General features: G+C 50.8%; 1 protein-coding gene across 2 annotated transcripts in view; it reads right to left on the bottom strand.

The window, feature by feature from the left end:
• Positions 1-20,582, bottom strand: part of LOC142255195 (protein inscuteable homolog) — a 298,604-nt gene that overhangs the window by 169,426 nt on the left and 108,596 nt on the right. For both annotated transcript variants that reach the window (XM_075326693.1, XM_075326694.1), the window contains exons 2-4: positions 9,409-9,754; positions 4,652-4,704; positions 2,511-2,634 (exon numbers count right to left, since the gene is read on the bottom strand). In XM_075326693.1, the coding sequence (XP_075182808.1) occupies positions 2,511-2,634; positions 4,652-4,704; positions 9,409-9,754 (523 nt within the window). The remainder of the gene's footprint in view (positions 1-2,510; positions 2,635-4,651; positions 4,705-9,408; positions 9,755-20,582) is intronic.

Here is a 20,582-nt window from a genome sequence, read left to right as displayed (position 1 = left end):
AATAAAACGCAACGTTGTATCATTCTACACAACACCCGATAATAAAACGCAACGTTGTATCATTCTACACAACACCCGATAATAAAACGCAACGTTGTATCATTTTACACAACACCCGATAATAAAACGCAACGTTGTATCATTCTACACAACACCCGATAATAAAACGCAACGTTGTATCATTCTACACAACACCCGATAATAAAACGCAACATTGTATCATTCTACACAACTCCCGATAATAAAACGCAACATTGTATCATTCTACACAACACCCGATAATAAAACGCAACATTGTATCATTCTACACAACACCCGATAATAAAACGCAACATTGTATCATTCTACACAACACCCGATAATAAAACGCAACATTGTATCATTCTACACAACACCCGATAATAAAACGTAACATTGTATCATTTTACACAACACGCGATAATAAAACGCAACATTGTATCATTTTACACAACACGCGATAATAAAACGCAACATTGTATCATTCTACACAACACGCGATAATAAAACGCAACATTGTATCATTCTACACAACACCCGATAATAAAACGCAACATTGTATCATTCTACACAACACCCGATAATAAAACGCAACATTGTATCATTCTACACAACACCCGATAATAAAACGCAACATTGTATCATTCTACACAACACCCGATAATAAAACGCAACATTGTATCATTCTACACAACACCCGATAATAAAACGCAACATTGTATCATTCTACACAACACCCGATAATAAAACGCAACATTGTATCATTCTACACAACACCCGATAATAAAACGCAACATTGTATCATTCTACACAACACCCGATAATAAAACGCAACATTGTATCATTCTACACAACACCCGATAATAAAACGCAACATTGTATCATTCTACACAACACCCGATAATAAAACGCAACATTGTATCATTCTACACAACACCCGATAATAAAACGCAACATTGTATCACTCTACACAACACCCGATAATAAAACGCAACATTGTATCACTCTACACAACACCCGATAATAAAACGCAACATTGTATCACTCTACACAACACCCGATAATAAAACGCAACATTGTATCACTCTACACAACACCCGATAATAAAACGCAACATTGTAACACTCTACACAACACCCGATAATAAAACGCAACATTGTATCATTCTACACAACACCCGATAATAAAACGCAACATTGTATCATTCTACACAACACCCGATAATAAAACACAACATTGTATCATTCTACACAACACCCGATAATAAAACACAACATTGTATCATTCTACACAACACCCGATAATAAAACACAACATTGTATCATTCTACACAACACCCGATAATAAAACGTAACATTGTATCATTCTACACAACACCCGATAATAAAACGTAACATTGTATCATTCTACACAACACCCGATAATAAAACGTAACATTGTATCATTCTACACAACACCCGATAATAAAACGCAACATTGTATCATTCTACACAACACCCGATAATAAAACGCAACGTTGTATCACTCTACACAACACCCGATAATAAAACGCAACGTTGTATCACTTTACACAACACGCGATAATAAAACGCAACGTTGTATCATTCTACACAACACCCGATAATAAAACGCAACGTTGTATCATTCTACACAACACCCGATAATAAAACGCAACGTTGTATCACTCTACACAACACCCGATAATAAAACGCAACGTTGTATCACTTTACACAACACGCGATAATAAAACGCAACGTTGTATCATTCTACACAACACCCGATAATAAAACGCAACGTTGTATCATTCTACACAACACCCGATAATAAAACGCAACATTGTATCATTCTACACAACACCCGATAATAAAACGCAACATTGTATCATTCTACACAACACCCGATAATAAAACGCAACATTGTATCATTCTACACAACACCCGATAATAAAACGCAACATTGTATCATTCTACACAACACCCGATAATAAAACGCAACATTGTAACATTCTACACAACACCCGATAATAAAACGCAACATTGTATCATTCTACACAACACCCGATAATAAAACGCAACATTGTATCATTCTACACAACACCCGATAATAAAACGCAACATTGTATCATTCTACACAACACCCGATAATAAAACGCAACATTGTATCATTCTACACAACACCCGATAATAAAACGCAACATTGTATCATTCTACACAACACCCGATAATAAAACGCAACATTGTATCATTCTACACAACACCCGATAATAAAACGTAACATTGTATCATTCTACACAACACCCGATAATAAAACGTAACATTGTATCATTCTACACAACACCCGATAGTAAAACGCAACATTGTATCATTCTACACAACACCCGATAATAAAACGTAACATTGTATCATTCTACACAACACCCGATAATAAAACGTAACATTGTATCATTCTACACAACACCCGATAATAAAACGTAACATGCTTTCCTCATTCACCTTCACCTCCTTGATTAAGGCGAGATTAATCAGCTGACTGAACGACTGCCCCACCGCTGTCAGGACTTTGTTAATGGAGGCTTTCATCGCTGTCAGGGCCTCCTCTTCATCTGTCTGGGTACATCTGGAAAACAATTCAGATTTCAGTGAGGAGGCGAGAGACGTAACACAGCGCGACAGTGCTGAGGGAACAGCGCCCAGGGGCCAGGGTCGAGGGGACAGCGCCAAGAGGACAGTGCTGAGGGGGCAGCACAGAGAGGACAGTGCTGAGGGGACAGCGCCGAGGGGGCAGCACAGAGAGGACAGCGCCGAGGGGGCAGCACAGAGAGGACAGCGCCGAGGGGGCAGCACAGAGAGGACAGCGCCGAGGGGGCAGCACAGAGGGGGCAGCACAGAGAGGACAGCGCCGAGTGGGCAGCACAGAGAGGACAGCGCCGAGTGGGCAGCACAGAGAGGACAGCGCCGAGGGGGCAGCACAGAGAGGACAGCGCCGAGGGGGCAGCACAGAGAGGACAGCGCCGAGGGGGCAGCACAGAGAGGACAGCGCCGAGGGGGCAGCACAGAGAGGACAGCGCCGAGGGGGCAGCACAGAGAGGACAGCGCCGAGGGGGCAGCACAGAGGGAGCAGCACAGAGAGGACAGCGCCGAGTGGGCAGCACAGAGAGGACAGCGCCGAGGGGGCAGCACAGAGAGGACAGCGCCGAGGGGGCAGCACAGAGAGGACAGCGCCGAGGGGGCAGCACAGAGAGGACAGCGCCGAGGGGGCAGCACAGAGGGGGCAGCACAGAGAGGACAGCGCCGAGTGGGCAGCACAGAGAGGACAGCGCCGAGGGGGCAGCACAGAGAGGACAGCTCCGAGTGGGCAGCACAGAGAGGACAGCTCCGAGGGGGCAGCACAGAGAGGACAGCGCCGAGGGGGCAGCACAGAGAGGACAGCGCCGAGGGGGCAGCACAGAGAGGACAGCGCCGAGGGGGCAGCACAGAGAGGACAGCGCCGAGGGGGCAGCACAGAGGGGGCAGCACAGAGAGGACAGCGCCGAGTGGGCAGCACAGAGAGGACAGCGCCGAGGGGGCAGCACAGAGAGGACAGCGCCGAGGGGGCAGCACAGAGAGGACAGCGCCGAGGGGGCAGCACAGAGAGGACAGCGCCGAGGGGGCAGCACAGAGAGGACAGCGCCGAGGGGGCAGCACAGAGAGGACAGCGCCGAGGGGGCAGCACAGAGAGGACAGTGCTGAGGGGGCAGCACAGAGAGGACAGAGGACAGTGCTGAGGGGCAGCACAGAGAGGACAGTGCTGAGGGGACAGCGCCGAGGGGGCAGCACAGAGAGGACAGCGCCGAGGGGGCAGCACAGAGAGGACAGCGCCGAGGGGGCAGCACAGAGAGGACAGCGCCGAGGGGGCAGCACAGAGAGGACAGCGCCGAAGGGGCAGCACAGAGAGGACAGTGCTGAGGGGACAGCGCCGAGGGGGCAGCACAGAGAGGACAGCGCCGAGGGGGCAGCACAGAGAGGACAGCGCCGAGGGGGCAGCACAGAGAGGACAGCGCCGAGGGGGCAGCACAGAGAGGACAGCGCCGAGGGGGCAGCACAGAGAGGACAGCGCCGAGGGGGCAGCACAGAGAGGACAGTGCTGCGTCACACCCCCAATCCTAACGTGGTTCCAGCCATCTTAGTGGGCCGGGTTTGGAGGCAGAACTTGGAGAGATGAGTGACATTATTTCTAGAAAGTTGCCCTATAATCACACATCAGCCACTGCCCTCCCCGTAATTGTGAGCGGACCCCAGTAATAAGAATAAGAGGCACTATACGGCACTGTGCGGGCAATGAAGCAGTAACATTTCCCTATTCACCCGGACACGGCGCCCCTCATCGGGGGGATATTGGGACACACTGTGTTTGGGGTCACACTCGGGGATTTTTGCACACTATGCCGTCATGTTGATTGTGTGTTTGCTGCTCTGCTATGAGGCTTTGTGGTGAAATGTAGCTGCCAATAATAAGGTGTCAGCAGGTGCAGCTGGTGAAGGTGCTGCAGTCGGACACTTAGATGCGTCTGGCGGGGACACTTCGGACCGGTCCGGGCCTACGGTCCGCAGTAAGTCTGCTCCGGCGTCTTCACGCTGCTGCCGCTGCTTCTTACCTCTCCGTGATTTCTGTGAGTTCGGAACATTTCTCCATTAATAAAGTTTCATACTGCGAATGAATAAAAGAGACATTTGTTATGGTCCTGGTTTAAAGGGCCGGCGCATGACGCTGCTTAGATGCATAAGCATTAAGCCGATGTCCTGTCCGAACATAAATATCAGCGGATCTATAAATACTTGACGGTGTCAGCAGAACATTCACATTACGCACCCAGCAAGTCAATCGTCCACATTCACTTTCCTCTAAAACGACTTCATTAGAAGTTATTACGCCGTTCTGAACCTGATAACACATTATTTTTTCCCATAATTTATGTCGATCCCAAGCAACTATTACCGGGATAAGTGCGCGAGAGTGGAGAGGCGGCGACGCGAATCTGCGCAGCGAATGTGATGGATCCGACCTCGGAAATTACAAGTAGATAATGCAGCTTCTGTTCCACGTTCATAAGAGGAAACATTGTAACCATCCGAAGTCATTCAATTATCACAATAAACAATCTTCTGCCGCCAGATCCCTACAATTAACTAACGGCCGCCAGCGCCCCGACGCCCAGAATGCAAATTCAGACCCGTCAAGCCCATACGGAAAATCACAGCCGCGCAATGTTCTCGGCTCCAGGTCTCTGCAAATGGTCCAAAGTTTAGATGGGAAAAGAAAAAAAAACAGCTAAAAGGACCGAGAGCCCAAAAGAGGCGACAGAAATGACCCTCATCATCCTCATCATTGTGTAATGGACGTGTCCAGAGCCGTCCTCCGAGCACATTACATGCACGGTACGACCCGCCTCGCCCGGCCCAAGGGTCCATAACATTCACAGGTCGTCGCCATTATTCTGCCGGAAACATTTACTACTACACAAGGTGCAGCGCCAGTCTCAACTTCACTCCTGGCCGCTCAGAGGAGGAGGAGGACGTCTCTGAAGAAACCAGGGCCATCTTATTGTTAACATCTGAATACATTTCTCCTAAATTGTAATTTTCCTATTTTCTCAGACTTATCTGGTAATAATATAACAGCAAATGTGTTGTGTGAATTCCCATCTATTAGATCAGTGGAGGAGAAGGAGGCAAAGGGGGAGGAAGAGAAGGAGAAAGGAGGAGAAAGAGGCAAAAGAGAAGGTGGAGGAGGATGAAAAGGAGGCAAAGGGGGAGGAAGAGAAGGAGAAAGGAGGAGAAAGAGGCAAAAGAGAAGGTGGAGGAGGAAGAAAAGGAGGCAAAGGGGGAGGAAGAGAGGGGGAAAGGAGGAGAAAGAGGCAAAAGAGAAGGTGGAGGAGGAAGAAAAGGAGGCAAAGGGGGAGGAAGAGAGGGGGAAAGGAGGAGAAAGAGGCAAAAGAGAAGGTGGAGGAGGATGAAAAGGAGGCAAAGGGGGAGGAAGAGAGGGGGAAAGGAGGAGAAAGAGGCAAAAGAGAAGGTGGAGGAGGAAGAAAAGGAGGCAAAGGGGGAGGAAGAGAGGGGGAAAGGAGGAGAAAGAGGCAAAAGAGAAGGTGGAGGAGGATGAAAAGGAGGCAAAGGGGGAGGAAGAGAGGGGGAAAGGAGGAGAAAGAGGCAAAAGAGAAGGTGGAGGAGGAAGAAAAGGAGGCAAAGGGGGAGGAAGAGAGGGGGAAAGGAGGAGAAAGAGGCAAAAGAGAAGGTTGAGGAGGAAGAAAAGGAGGCAAAGGGGGAGGAAGAGAGGGGGAAAGGAGGAGATGGAGGCAAAGGGGGAGGAAGAGAAGGGGAAAGGAGGAGAAAGAGGCAAAAGAGAAGGTGGAGGAGGATGAAAAGGAGGCAAAGGGGGAGGAAGAGAGGGGGAAAGGAGGAGAAAGAGGCAAAAGAGAAGGTGGAGGAGCAAGAAAAGGAGGCAAAGGGGGAGGAAGAGAAGGGGAAAGGAGAAGGAGGCAAAGGGGAAGGAAGAGGAGGGGAAAGGAGGAGAAGGAGGCAAAAGAGAAGGTGGAGGAGGATCAGAAGGAGGCAAAAGAGAAGGTGGAGGAGAATGAGAAGGAGACAAAGGGGGAGAAAGGAGGAAAAGATGGAGGAGAAGGAGTCAAAGGGGAAAGGAGCAGAATGAGGCAAAAGAGAAGGCGGAGGAGGATGAGGAGAAGGAGGCAATGAAGGAGAAGGTGGCAAAGGAGGAGCAGGTGGAGGAAGAGGAGAGGGAGGAGAAGGAGAAAGTGGGAAAGGAGGTGGAGGAAAAGGAGGAGTAGGCAAAGGGGGAGAAGGAGGCAAAAGAGAAGGAGTCAAAGGGGGAGGAGGAGAAGGGGAAAGGAGGAGGAGAAGGCGGTAATAGAAAGGGGAGAAGGATGAGGAGAAGGAAGCAAAGGGGAAGGAATGAGGAGAAGGCAAAGGGGGAGAAGGAGGTGGAGGAAAAGGTGGCAAAATAGGAGAAGGTAGCAAAGGAGGAGCAGGTGGAGGAAGAGAAGGAGAAAGTAAGAAAGGAGGTAGAGGAAGAGGAGGCAAAGCTGGAGGAGGTGGAGGAAGAGAAGGGGAAAGGAGGCAAAAGAGAATGTGGATGAGGAGAAGGGGGCAAAGGTTGAGGAGAAGGAGTCAAATGAGGAGGCAGAAGGGGAGAAGGAAGTGGAGGCAAAGATGGAGAAGGTGGCAAAGGAGGAGCAGGTGGAGGAAGAGGAGGAGAAGGAGAAAGTGGAAAAGGAGGTAGAAGAGGAGGAGGCAAAGGTGGAGGAGGAGAAGGTGGCAAAGGAGGAGGAGGGGAAGGAGTCAAAGAGGGTGGATGAAGAGGAGGAGTAGAAGGGGAAAGGAGGAAAAGGAGACAAAAGAGAATGTGTAAGAGAAGGAGGCAAAGGGGGGGGAGGTAGAGGAGAAAGTGTCGAAGGAGGAGGCAAAGGTGGATGAGGAGAAGGTGGCAAAGGAGGAGGACGTGGAAGAGAAGGGGAAAGGAGAAGGAGGCAAAAGAGAAGGGGAAAGGAGAAGGTGGAGGAGGCGTCGGCGCCCCATACCTGCCAGGCATCGGCCATGCAGTGGCCTCTCATGCTGAGGGGACGAAGAAGGGAACAGCGCCCAGGGGACAGTGCTGAGGGGGCAGCACAGAGAGGAGAGTGCGGAGGGAACAGCGCCCAGGGGACAGTTCTGAGGGGACAGCGCCGAGGGGGCAGCACAGAGAGGACAGTGCTGAGGGGACAGCACAGAGAGGACAGTGCTGAGGGGACAGCACAGAGAGGACAGTGCGGAGGGAACAGCGCCCAGGGGCCAGCACAGAGAGGACAGTGCTAAGGGGACAGCGCCGAGGGAGCAGCACAGAGAGGACAGTGCTAAGGGGACAGCGCCGAGGGAGCAGCACAGAGAGGACAGTGCTGAGGAGATGGAAGAGAAGGGGAAAGGAGCAGAAGGAGGCAAAAGAGAAGGTGGAGGAGAATGAAAAGGAGTCAAAGGGGGAGAAGGAGGCAAAGGGGGAGGAAGAGAAGAGGAAAGGAGCAGAAGGAGGCAAAAGAGAAGGTGGAGAAGGATGAAGTGAAGGAGGAGAAGGAGTCAAAGGGGAGGAGAAGGAGAAAGGGGAAAGAATGAGGAGGAGGCAAAAGAGAAGGTGGAGGAGAATGAGGAGAAGGAGGCAAAGGGGGAGGAAGAGAAGGGGAAAGGAGGAGAAAGAGGCAAAAGAGAAGGTGGAGAAGGATGAAGTGAAGGAGGAGAAGGAGTCAAAGGGGAGGAGAAAGGGGAAAGGAGTCAAAAGAGAAGGTGGGGGAAAATGAGGAGGGGGAGGCAAAAGAGAAGGTGGAGGAGAAGGAGGCAAAGGGGGAGAAGGAGCAAAGATGGAGGAGAAGGAGGCAAAGGCGGAGGAAGAGAAGGGAAAAGGAGGAGAAGGAGGCAAAAGAGAAGGTGGAGGAGGATCAGAAGGAGGCAAAAGAGAAGGTGGAGGAGGATCAGAAGGAGGCAAAGGGGGGAGAAAGGAGGCAAAGATGGAGGAAAAGGAGTCAAAGGGGAAAGGAGCAGAATGAGGCAAAAGAGAAGGCGTAGGAGGATGAGGAGAAGGAGGCAATGAAGGAGAAGGTGGCAAAGGAGGAGCAGGTGGAGGAAGAGGAGAGGGAGGAGAAGGAGAAAGTGGGAAAGGAGGTGGAGGAAAAGGAGGTTTAGGCAAAGCGGGAGAAGGAGGCAAAAGAGAAGGAGTCAAAGGGGGAGGAGGAGAAGGGGAAAGGAGGAGGAGAAGGCGGTAACAGAAAGGGGAGGAGGATGAGGAGAAGGAGGCAAAGGGGAAGGAGGAGGAGAAGGCAAAGGGGGAGAAGGAGGCGGAGGAAAAGGTGGCAAAGAAGGAGAAGGTGGCAAAGGAGGAGCAGGTGGAGGAAGAGAAGGAGAAAGTAAGAAAGGAGGTAGAGGAAGAGGAGGCAAAGGGGAGCAGGTGGAGGAAGAGGAGGAGAAGGAGAAAGTGGAAAAGGAGGTAGAGGAGTAGGAGGCAAAGGTGGAGGAGGGGAAGGAGTCAAAGAGGGTGGAGGAAGAGGAGGAGTAGAAGGGGAAAGGAGGAAAAGGAGAAAAAAGAGAGTGTAAGAGAAGGAGGCAAAGGGGGAGGAGGAGGAGGAGAAGGTGGCAAAGGAGGAGGAGGTGGAAGAGAAGGGGAAAGGAGAAGGAGGCAAAAGAGGAGGAGGTGGAAGAGAAGGGGAAAGGAGAAGGAGGCAAAAGAGAAGGGGAAAGGAGAAGGTGGAGGAGGATGAGGAGGCGTCGGCGCCCCATACCTGCCAGGCATCGGCCATGCAGTGGCCTCTCATGCTGAGGGGACGGGATCGGCATTGCACAAGCCCTTTAATGACGGGCTGCACACTTTCCACCTTACCTCCTGCATCTGGTCTGTGGACGTTCTGGAGAACATGTTGTACTCCTTTATCATGGAGCACACGTGGCAATTGGTTCTGATGCTCATACAATGGATCCGTTTCCAGCGGTTCTTCTCCAGCTTCTGCACGATCTTGGTGAGCTCGGTGCTGATGATCCAGGCTCTCCGCAGCAGCATCTCCAGGCTGTTCTGGGTGCTGTCTTGTGCGGAGAACATCAGGTCCGTCTGCGAGTCATCGTCCACGCTGATGGGTTTGGACTGGAGGATGCACATACACTCACACTCCGTCATCATCAGGAGGTCATCCATCCACCGCTGCACCGAGTCCACCTGCATCAGGTTCATCCTGCAACAGAAACCACATTGTAAAAGATCGGGGACACAAGGACCGGAACGTGGACGAAATAATGGGAAGGAACGTTCAGCCATCACCAGCAGTGAGAGCCACGGAAATGGCGATTAATCGTGGATGGTTTTTATGATGTATGGCATGGACACCTATGTATGGGGTCAGGATGACACATGGCAGTCTATGGGCGCCGACACATAGTGAGGGGTCTTGTGGCATCGTTATACACCGGGCTACAAGCGGAAGAGGGGAGGTGAACGGCAATGGTGGAGTGGAGTGTCAGCAGGACCCCCAACTAGGAGGTGTCAGGGGGGCCCCAACCAGGAGATGCCAGGGGGGCCCCCCACCAGGAGATGTCATGGGGGGCCCCAACCAGGAGGGCCCCCAACCAGGAGATGTCTGGGGGCCCCCAGCCAGATCTTAGGAGGTTCCCACCTAGCGGGTGTCAGAGCGGCTCGTAGCACATGGGTGTGCTGCATATTCTGTAGTTTTTGGGCGTGTTGTGACGGCTGAGGTTTGGCTGTACCTATCTTATGTCACCCCTCCTCACATTGTGGGACATCCCAGTCGGTGGTTTTGTAAGACCCCCCCCATTCACAGCGATTTCCAGTATTTCTGTATATAGCTGCCCCCCTCCCCACCAGGATCCATGACACAAGGCTCCCCTCCCCCACAACACTTCTCCTTCACTTTAATTCTGCTTCTTCTTTGAAGCTTCTCATCGTCTCTTCTCCGTTTTAATAAAAGTAATTAAATTCATTGATTTTAGTGTTAGGATATGGAGAATGTAAAATTTACTCAGCAGATACTGTACGAATGTGCAACTGTGAGTCACCCGGAAAATTTATACTCCTGGAACGTGATCGCAGCTCCTGATTATCTGATAAGTGATTCACCCGAACCCACTGCAGCAAGAACAGCACGAAAAGCAAAGCTCTGGTTACCTGTATCATACTCCAGAGCTGCACTCACTATTCTGCTGGAGCAGTCACTGTGTACATACATTACATTACTGATCCTGAGTTACATCCTGTATTATACTCCAGAGCTGCACTCACTATTCTGCTGGTGCAGTCACTGTGTACATACATTACTGATCCTGAGTTACCTCCTGTATCATACTCCAGAGCTGCACTCACTATTCTGCTGGTGCAGTCACTGTGTACATACATTACTGATCCTGAGTTACCTCCTGTATTATACTCCAGAGCTGCACTCACTATTCTGCTGGTGCAGTCACTGTGTACATACATTACATTACTGATCCTGAGTTACCTCCTGTATTATACTCCAGAGCTGCACTCACTATTCTGCTGGTGCAGTCACTGTGTACATACATTACATTACTGATCCTGAGTTACCGCCTGTATTATACTCCAGAGCTGCACTCACTATTCTGCTGGAGCAGTCACTGTGTACATACATTACATTACTGATCCTGAGTTACCTCCTGTATCATACTCCAGAGCTGCACTCACTATTCTGCTGGTGCAGTCACTGTGTACATACATTACTGATCCTGAGTTACCTCCTGTATTATACTCCAGAGCTGCACTCACTATTCTCCTGGTATATACAGTGGGTATGGAAAGTATTCACACCCCTTTACATGTTTCCCTCTTTCTTTCCATTGCAGCCATTTGGTATGTTTTTTTCTCATTAATGTAGACTCTGCCCCCCCATCCCCCATCTTGACAGAAATGTAGAATTTTTTGCAAATTTATTAAACAAGAAAACCTGAAATATCCCATGGTCATAAGTATTCAGCCCCTTTGCTCAGTATTGAGTAGCCGCCCGCCCCCTTTTGAGCTAGTACAGCCATGAGTCTTCTTGGGATCCTGGATTTGGGGATCCTCGGCCGTTCTTCCTGCAGATCCTCTCCAGTCCCGTCAGGTTAGATGGTGATTGTTGGTGGACACCATTTTCAGGTCTCTCCAGAGATGCTCAGTTGGGTTTAGGTCAGGGCTCTGTCTGGGCCGGTCAGGAATGGTCACAGAGTTGTTCTGAAGCCGCTCCTTTGTTATTTTAGCTGTGTGCTTAGGGTCATTGTCTTGTTGGAAGGGAAGAGGTTTTCTTCCAGGATATCTCTGTGCTTGGTCTCATAAATCTTTCCTTTAATTGTAGCCAGTCGTCCTGTCCCTGCCCCCATAGCATGATGCAGCCTCCACCATGCTTCACTGTGGGGATTGTATTGGGTGGGTGATGAGCAGTGCCTGGTTTCTCCACACATACCGCTTAGAATTGTCACCAGAAAGTTCTATCTTCGTCTCATCAGAGCAGAGAATCTTATTTCTCATAGTCTGGGATCCTTCAAGTGTTTTTTGCAAACTCTATGCGGCTTTCATATGTCTTGCACTGAGGAGCTTCCATCAGGCCACTCTTCCATAAAGGCCCGACTGGTGGAGGCTGCAGTGATAGGTGACTTTGTGGAACTTTCTCTCATCTCATCTCTGGAGCTCAGCCGCAGTGATCTTGGGGTTCTTCTTTACCTCTCTCACCAAGGCTCTTCTCCCACGATTGCTCAGCTTGGCTGGACGGCCGGGTCTAGGAAGAGTTCTTCCATGTAAAACTTCTTCCATGTAAGGATTATGGAGGCCACTGGGCTCTTAGGAACCTTGAGTACTGCAGAAATTCTTATGTAACCTTGGCCAGATCTGTGCCTTGCCTCAATTCTGTCTCTGAGCTCCTTGGGCAGTTCCTTTGACCTCATGATCCTCCTTTGGTGTGACCTGCAGTGTGAGCTGTGAGGTGTTATATAGACAGGTGTGCGCCTTCCCAAATCACGTCCTATCAGTGTAATTACACACAGCTGGACCCCAATGAAGGAGCAGAACCATCTCAAGGAGGATCACAAGGAAATGGACAGCATGGGACTTACATATGAGGGTCTGAGAAAAGGGGCTGAATACTTATCACCATGTGTTATACTGAGCAAAGGGGCTGAATACTTATAACCATGTGTTATACTGAGCAAAGGGGCTGAATACTTATCACCATGTGATATACTGAGCAAAGGGGCTGAATACTTATCACCATGGGATATACTGAGCAAAGGGGCTGAATACTTATCACCATGTGATATACTGAGCAAAGGGGCTGAATACTTATGACCATGTGATATACTGAGCAAAGGGGCTGAATACTTATGACCATGTGATATACTGAGCAAAGGGGCTGAATACTTATGACCATGTGATATACTGAGCAAAAGGGCTGAATACTTATGACCATGTGTTATACTGAGCAAAGGGGCTGAATACTTATCACCATATGATATACTGAGCAAAGGGGCTGAATACTTATCACCATGGGATATACTGAGCAAAGGGGCTGAATACTTATCACCATGTGATATACTGAGCAAAGGGGCTGAATACTTATGACCATGTGATATACTGAGCAAAGGGGCTGAATACTTATGACCATGTGTTATACTGAGCAAAGGGGCTGAATACTTATGACCATGTGAGATTTCAGTTTTTCTTGTTTAATAAATTTGCAAAAATTTCTACATTTCTGATTTTTTTTTTCTGACAAAATGGGGGATGGGGCAGAGTGCACATTACTGAGAAAAAAATGGCTGCAATGAAACAGAGTGAAAAATGTAAAGGGGTGTGAATACTTTCCGTACCCACTGTATATTCTATGGATCAGGGGATGGGGAGGCTCGTGTACAGGGATGTGCAGAGGATCCCCCCTCCCCCATCGATACTACCACATTAAGTGATATTAATATCTCCATTGATATCTAATGCTGAGGACCTGCAGATAATTGCAAGGAGAAGGTAAACAAAAAACCCCCGACCCACCACCATGCACCTCTCACCCCTCCGACCCACCACCATGCACCTTACACCCCCATCCCTGCACCTCTCACCCCTCCGACCCACCACCATGCACCTCTCACCCCTCCGACCCACCACCATGCACCTTACACCCCCATCCCTGCACCTCTCACCCCTCCGACCCACCACCATGCACCTCTCACCCCTCCGACCCACCACCATGCACCTTACACCCCCATCCCTGCACCTCTCACCCCTCCGACCCACCACCATGCACCTCTCACCCCTCCGACCCACCACCATGCACCTCTCACCCCTCTGACCCACCACCATGCACTTCTCACCCCTCCGACCTACCACCATGCACCTTTCACCCCCCTCCCTGCACCTCTCACCCCCCCCGACCCACCACCTTGCACCTTTCACCCCCCTCCCTGCACCTCTCACCCCCCCGACCCACCACCATGCACCTCTCACCCCCCCGACCCACCACCTTGCACCTTTCACCCCCCTCCCTGCACCTCTCACCCCCCCGACCCACCACCATGCACCTCTCACCCCTCCAACCCACCACCATGCACCTCTCACCCCTCCGACCCACCACCATGCACCTTACACCCCCATCCCTGCACCTCTCACCCCCCCCGACCCACCACCATGCACCTCTCACCCCTCCGACCCACCACCATGCACCTCTCACCCCTCCGACCCACCACCATGCACCTTTCACCCCCCTCCCTGCACCTCTCACCCCCCCGACCCACCACCATGCACCTTTCACCCCCCCTCCCTGCACCTCTCACCCCCCTGACCCACCACCTTGCACCTTTCACCCCCCTCCCTGCACCTCTCACCCCACCCCGACCCACCACCATGCACATCTCACCCCCCCCCGACCCACCACCATGCACCTTACATCCCCCTCCCTGCACCTCTCACCCCCCGACCCACCACCATGAACCTTTCACCCCCTCCCCCTCTCTAAAGCCCCGGTCCAGACACAAAAAATCATCAGCAAAGGTAATATGTCCGTTGTATGGAGTTGGTGTGCTGATTCCAAAAATCTGCTTAGTTTTACTCTATCACATAAAGTCTCTGAGATAGAAGTGTTTTTGTTATTACGTTATTTCTGCAGTTTCAGGGTGTGCTGGGCCCCTCGTGTGATATGCCGGGCCCCTCGTGTGATATGCCGGTCCCCTCGTGTGATATGCTGGGCCCCTCGTGTGATATGCCGGGCCCCTAGTGTGATATGCCGGGCCCCTCGTGTGATATGCCGGGCCCCTCGTGCGATATGCCGGGCCCCTCGTGCGATATGCCGGGCCCCTCGTGCGATATGCCGGGCCCCTCGTGTGAGATGCCGGGCCCCTCGTGTGAGATGCCGGGCCCCTCGTGTGATATGCCGGGCCCCTCGTGTGATATGTCGGGCCCCTCGTGTGATATGCCGGGCCCCTCGTGTGATATGCCGGGCCCCTCGTGTGATATGCCGGGCCCCTCGTGTGATATGCCGGGCCCCTCGTGTGATATGCAGGGCCCCTTGTGTGATATGCCGGGCCCCTCGTGTGATATGCTCCAGTTCCGATGGTCTTGGTGACTGGCTGAATATGAGGAAAGTGGCTATGGCATTTGCTGTTCCCATTATTTGGAGAGAACCCAGAAATCATAGTGATGACGGCTACTTTTGTTTTGTGAAACTGAAGGGCTTTTCTACAAAGAACAAACATAAGATTAATTACCCTGAACTTGACTCTGGAATTAGGCCGGTTCCACATGATGGGACCTCGCCAGTTCCTGTACCACCATTGTCTGGATTGGATGAAAATGAAGTAGAATATGAAGACTATGGAGCTGAAGCTGCTGGTGAAGACATGGAGACCTCAAGTCACGATGAGTCTGTACCTGATGGAGCAGCCAGAACGCTTTACTCAGCATGAATTACATGATCTCATCAGAGACCTTTCATTGTCAGAAGATAAAGCGGAACTTCTTGCATCTAGGCTGAAACAGGAATCTTCTTCATGATGATGTCAAAGTGTGTTATTACCGAAACAGAAGTAACACATTAATACAATTGTTCACAGTTGATGGAGCAATGGTGCACTGTAACAATGTGAATGGCCTCTTTGAAGAACTGAAACCTGAGTATTTTGTTGCAGATTGGAAATTGTTTATTGACTCATCCCAGAGAAGTGTGAAAGCCGTGTTACTTCACAATGGAAATATGAAGCCATCAATCCCTATTGCTCACTCATGTCATCTAAAGGAAAGTGATAGAAATCTACAATATAAGCATCATCAATGGAATATCTGTGGAGATGTGACAGTGATTGGTCTGCTAATGGAATGCAAGGAGGTTTCACATATATTGCTGCTTCTTGTGTTTATGGGACAGTAGGAATCCAGTAGAGCATTGTGTCCCTCGCGATCGGGGACAGAGACACATCTAGGCTCCAGGTAGACACAGTGCACAGCACAATCCTTCAGTTTTTTCCTCCACTACATAGAAAGTTGGGATTGATTAAAAACTTTGTAAAAGCCAAAGACAAAGTCACAAGGGTCCAGCACATGTCACCGAAATTCTCCAGCATTTCACCAGCAAAACTGAAGGACGGGGGATTTATGGTCCTCAGATCAGAGAGATGAGAGATGATGTGTCCGCAGGAATCGAAATGATAAGGAACTGAGATCCTGGAGAAGATTCAAGTGGATGTGTGAGAACATCTTAGGAAAAAATAAATCTCCGAATAAGTAGAAGGTGTCGAGGATCCGCTGGATGCACCCGGTGTCTGGATGCATCCGGTGTCTGGATGCTCCCGGTGTCTGGATGCACCCGGTGTCTGGATGCTCCCGGTGTCTGGATGCACCCGGTGTCTGGATGCTCCCGGTGTCTGGATGCACCCGGTGTCTGGATGCTCCCGGTGTCTGGATGCACCCGGTGTCTGGATGCACCCGGTGTCTGGATGCACCCGGTGTCCTCCAGGTGTCCTGGACGTCGCTGTCTCTGCACTTTCTGCATCACATTTACATTTTCTTCCCTCAAAATCTTGGGGATGTAAGTGATGAGCGAGGCGCGCGGTGTCCCCGGGACACTACAGTAGTGGAACAATGGCTCAATGATGGCAGACACTGCTGGATGATACAGGACCACCCTGAGAAATAGTATCTGTGACAGTCCATTGTCAGCACTTCTCATTTCTGCTCAGATTTTGGTTTCTATTTTGCAGGTGAAATTATTTTGGGTCAATGTAAAGTGTTTTGTGGTGACGCCTTGTATTCTGATCTGTAGGCCACTGTTTTACTAATGTCGCCAGTATATTTCATATACCTTATAATAATGATGCTGCTCCATGGAAACTATACGTACATGGTGGAGGAGTTGGTCTGCTCCTGTCCAACCAATGCTCCTTTGCACCAATTCCACTACCACCCTCTGTTATTCTCCCATCTTTTGGGGTGCACTCCGTACGCATCTACGCCCCCTCCAACCTTCAACTGGCTGTCATTTACCGCCCTCCAGGGCCAGTATTTTGCTTATTTTACTGCCTTTTTTGACCATTTCACCACCTGGCTACTACCCTTCCTCTCCACCGACATCCCCACCATCATTATGGGTGACTTTAACATCCCCATTGACACTTCCCTCTCATCTGTCTCCAAACTTCTAACACTCGCTTCCTCCTTCGTCCTCACTCATTGGTCCTCTGCAGCTACTCACAAAGATGGCCACACGCTGGACCTCATCTTCACTCGCCTCTGTTCCCTATCTAACCTCTAACTTGCCTCTCCCCCTGTCTGACCACAACCTACTCACATTCTCTTCCCTCTCTTCTTCAAGTGCGCAACCCCCCCTCCACAAACTTTCACACCCCCACAGAAATATCAAACACATTGATTTACACTCACTTACTCAATCCCTTCTCCCTCTCACAGATATTGTATTTTCATCTCTGCAGCTCTCGAATCAGCCGCCCCCCCCTCACACACACCAAAACCCGCACAATCAACAGGCAACCCTGGCACACGAGTCAGACTAAACAACTGAGACGGGCTTCCAGAATTGCTGAGCGCAGATGGAAGAAGTCTCACTCCACTGAGCACTTCATTGCATATAAAGAGTCCCTCACCACTTTCAAGTCCACACTCACTGCTGCAAAACAAACCTACTTCTCATCCCTCATATCCTCTCTCTCACACAACCCTAAACAGCTATTCAACACTTTCACCCCTCTCCTCCGTCCCCCGGCACCACCTCCCTCTCCTCTCCTCCGTCCTCCGGCACCACCTCCCTCTCCTCTCCTCCGTCCCCCAGCACCACCTCCCTCTCCTCTCCTCCGTCCTCCGGCACCACCTCCCTCTCCTCCGTCCCCCGGCACCACCTCCCTCTCCTCTCCTCCATCCCCCGGCACCACCTCCCTCTCCTCTCCTCCGTCCTCCGGCACCACCTCCCTCTCCTTTCCTCCGTCCTCCAGCACCACCTCCCTCTCCTCTCATCTCAGCTGAAGACTTTGCCTCTTTCTTCAAGCAGAAGATTGACAACATCAGAGCAAGCTTTGGCCCACAATCCCCACAGCCCTTCATCATCGCTACTCAGCCTTCTTCCTGCAAATCCAGCTTCTCCACCATAACAGAAGATCATCTTCTCACTCTACTCTGAAGATCACATCTAACCACCTGTGCACTGGACCCGCTCCCATCGCACCTCATCCCCAACATCACCGCAGTCCTCATTCCAGCCCTAACCCATCTCTTCAACCTATCACTAACAAGTGGTGTATTCCCTTCATGCTTTAAACATGCCTCCCACCCATCCTCAAAAAGCCCTCCCTTGACCCATGCTCGGTGTCAAACTATCGCCCCATATCCCTTCTCCCCTATGCCTCAAAACTACTGGAACAGCATGTCCATCTTGAATTGTCCTCATACCTCTCCTCCTGCTCCCTCTTTGACTGGCTTCAATCTGGCTTCCAACCACATCACTCTACTGAAACTGCCCTAACCAAAGTCACTAATGATCTACTAACCGCCAAAGCCAAGCGACACTACTCTGTCCTCCTCCTCCTGTATGTAATACTGCCACCAGGGGGAGCCAGAGCTCTGCAGCAGACGACACTACACAGAGCAATGAGAACCAGGAAGGAAATGCACAGCGTTCTCATGCACTGCCTAATCAGCACAGCTGAGAAGCAGAGCTGCAGGGTTTGTGAGGAATAGTCAGACAGGCTGGGTCAGACACCGTACGGGCAGAAGCAAGACCGGAGGAGCAAGCAGAAGCGAAGTCAAAGTCAGGCTAAGGTCAGTACCGAGGAAGCAACCGAGTGGGGAATAGGAGGAGGGACACAGGACAGGAGGGATGACCAGGGGACAGAACACAGACAAGGGCACGGGGGCACAGGAACAGACAGATCAGGATATCACTCACAGGACCAGCAATCACAGGCAAAGCAGAGCTAAGCTTATAGCCGGCGCTGGTTCACTGGAAGTGTCAGCTTTTAAGGCATCCAGGGTCCGGAAGTGAGGCTCGAGAGAAGGCTCCGCCCCCTAGCCATGTGGATAGGGAGGCGAACCATGACACTGTGCCTGTAGTCTGCCCTCTACACTGCTCTATCCTCCTCCTCCTGGACCTGTCCTCAGCTTTCTACACTACTCTGTCTTCCTCCTCCTGGACCTGTCCTCAGCTTTCTACACTACTCTATCCTCCTCCTCCTGGACCTGTCCTCTGCATTACTCTATCCTCCTCCTCCTGGACCTGTGCTCTGCTTTCTACACTACTCTATCCTCCTCGTCCTGGACCTGTCCTCTGCCCTCTACACTACTCTATCCTCCTCCTCCTGGACCTGTCCTCAGGTTTCTACACTACTTTGTCCTCCTCCTCCTGGACCTGTCCTCTGCATTACTCTATCCTCCTCCTCCTGGACCTGTGCTCTGCTTTCTACATTACTCTGTCCTCCTCCTCCTGGACCTGTCCTCTGCCTTCGACACAGTAGACCATTCCCTCCTACTACAGATTCTCTCATCTCTGGGCATCATAGACTTGGCCCTATCTTGGATCTCCTCATACCTAACCGACCGAACTTTCAGCGTCTCCCATTCTCACACCACTTCCTCATCTCGCCCCTATCTGTCGGTGTCCCTCAAGGCTCAGTTCTTGGACCCCTGCTGTTCTCCGTCTACACCTTCGGCCTGGGACAGCTCATAGAGTCCCACGGCTTCCAGTATCATCTCTATGCCGATGACACACAGATCTACCTCTCTGGATCTGACATCACCTCTCTACTAACCAGAATCCCACAATGTCTGTCTATTTCATCCTTCTTCTCTGCGCGATTCCTAAAACTGAACATGGACAAAACAGAGTTCATTGTCTTTCCTCCTCCTCACTCCTCTCCAACAAGCCTTTCCATCAAACTCGATGGTTGCTCACTCTCCCCAGTCTCACAAGCTCGTTGCCTTGGAGTAACCCTCGACTCTGCTCTATCCTTCAAGCCACACATCCAAGCCCTCTTCACCTCATGCCGATTACAACTCAAAAATATCTCCCGGATCCGTGCTTTCCTTAACCAAGAATCAGCAAAAACATTAGTGCATGCCCTCATCATCTCCCGCCTCGACTACTGCAACCTCCTGCTCTCTGGCTCCCTTCCAACACTCTTGCACCCCTCCAATCTATCCTAAACTCTGCGGCCCGCTTAATCCACCTCTCCCCTCGCTACTCCCCAGCCTCGCCACTCTGCCAATCCCTTCACTGGCTTCCCATCACCCAACGACTCCAGTTCAAAACATTAACCATGACATACAAAGCCATGCACAACCTTTCTCCTCCCTACAACTGTGACCTAGTCTCCCGGTACCTACCTGCACGCAACCTCAGATCCTCACAAGATCTCCTTCTCGGCTCCCCTTATCTCCTCTTCCCACAATCGCGTACAAGATTTCTCCCGTGCATCCCCCATACTCTGGAACGCTCTACCTCAGCACATCAGACTCTCCACTACCGTGAAAAGCTTCAAGAGGAACCTCAAGACCCACCTCTTCCAACAAGCCTG

Source organism: Anomaloglossus baeobatrachus, chromosome 10 (genome assembly GCF_048569485.1).
Source record: "Anomaloglossus baeobatrachus isolate aAnoBae1 chromosome 10, aAnoBae1.hap1, whole genome shotgun sequence".
Taxonomy (NCBI): domain Eukaryota; kingdom Metazoa; phylum Chordata; class Amphibia; order Anura; family Aromobatidae; genus Anomaloglossus; species Anomaloglossus baeobatrachus.
Note: the sequence above shows the minus strand (reverse complement) of the source record. Positions and strands in the feature narration are given on the sequence as shown.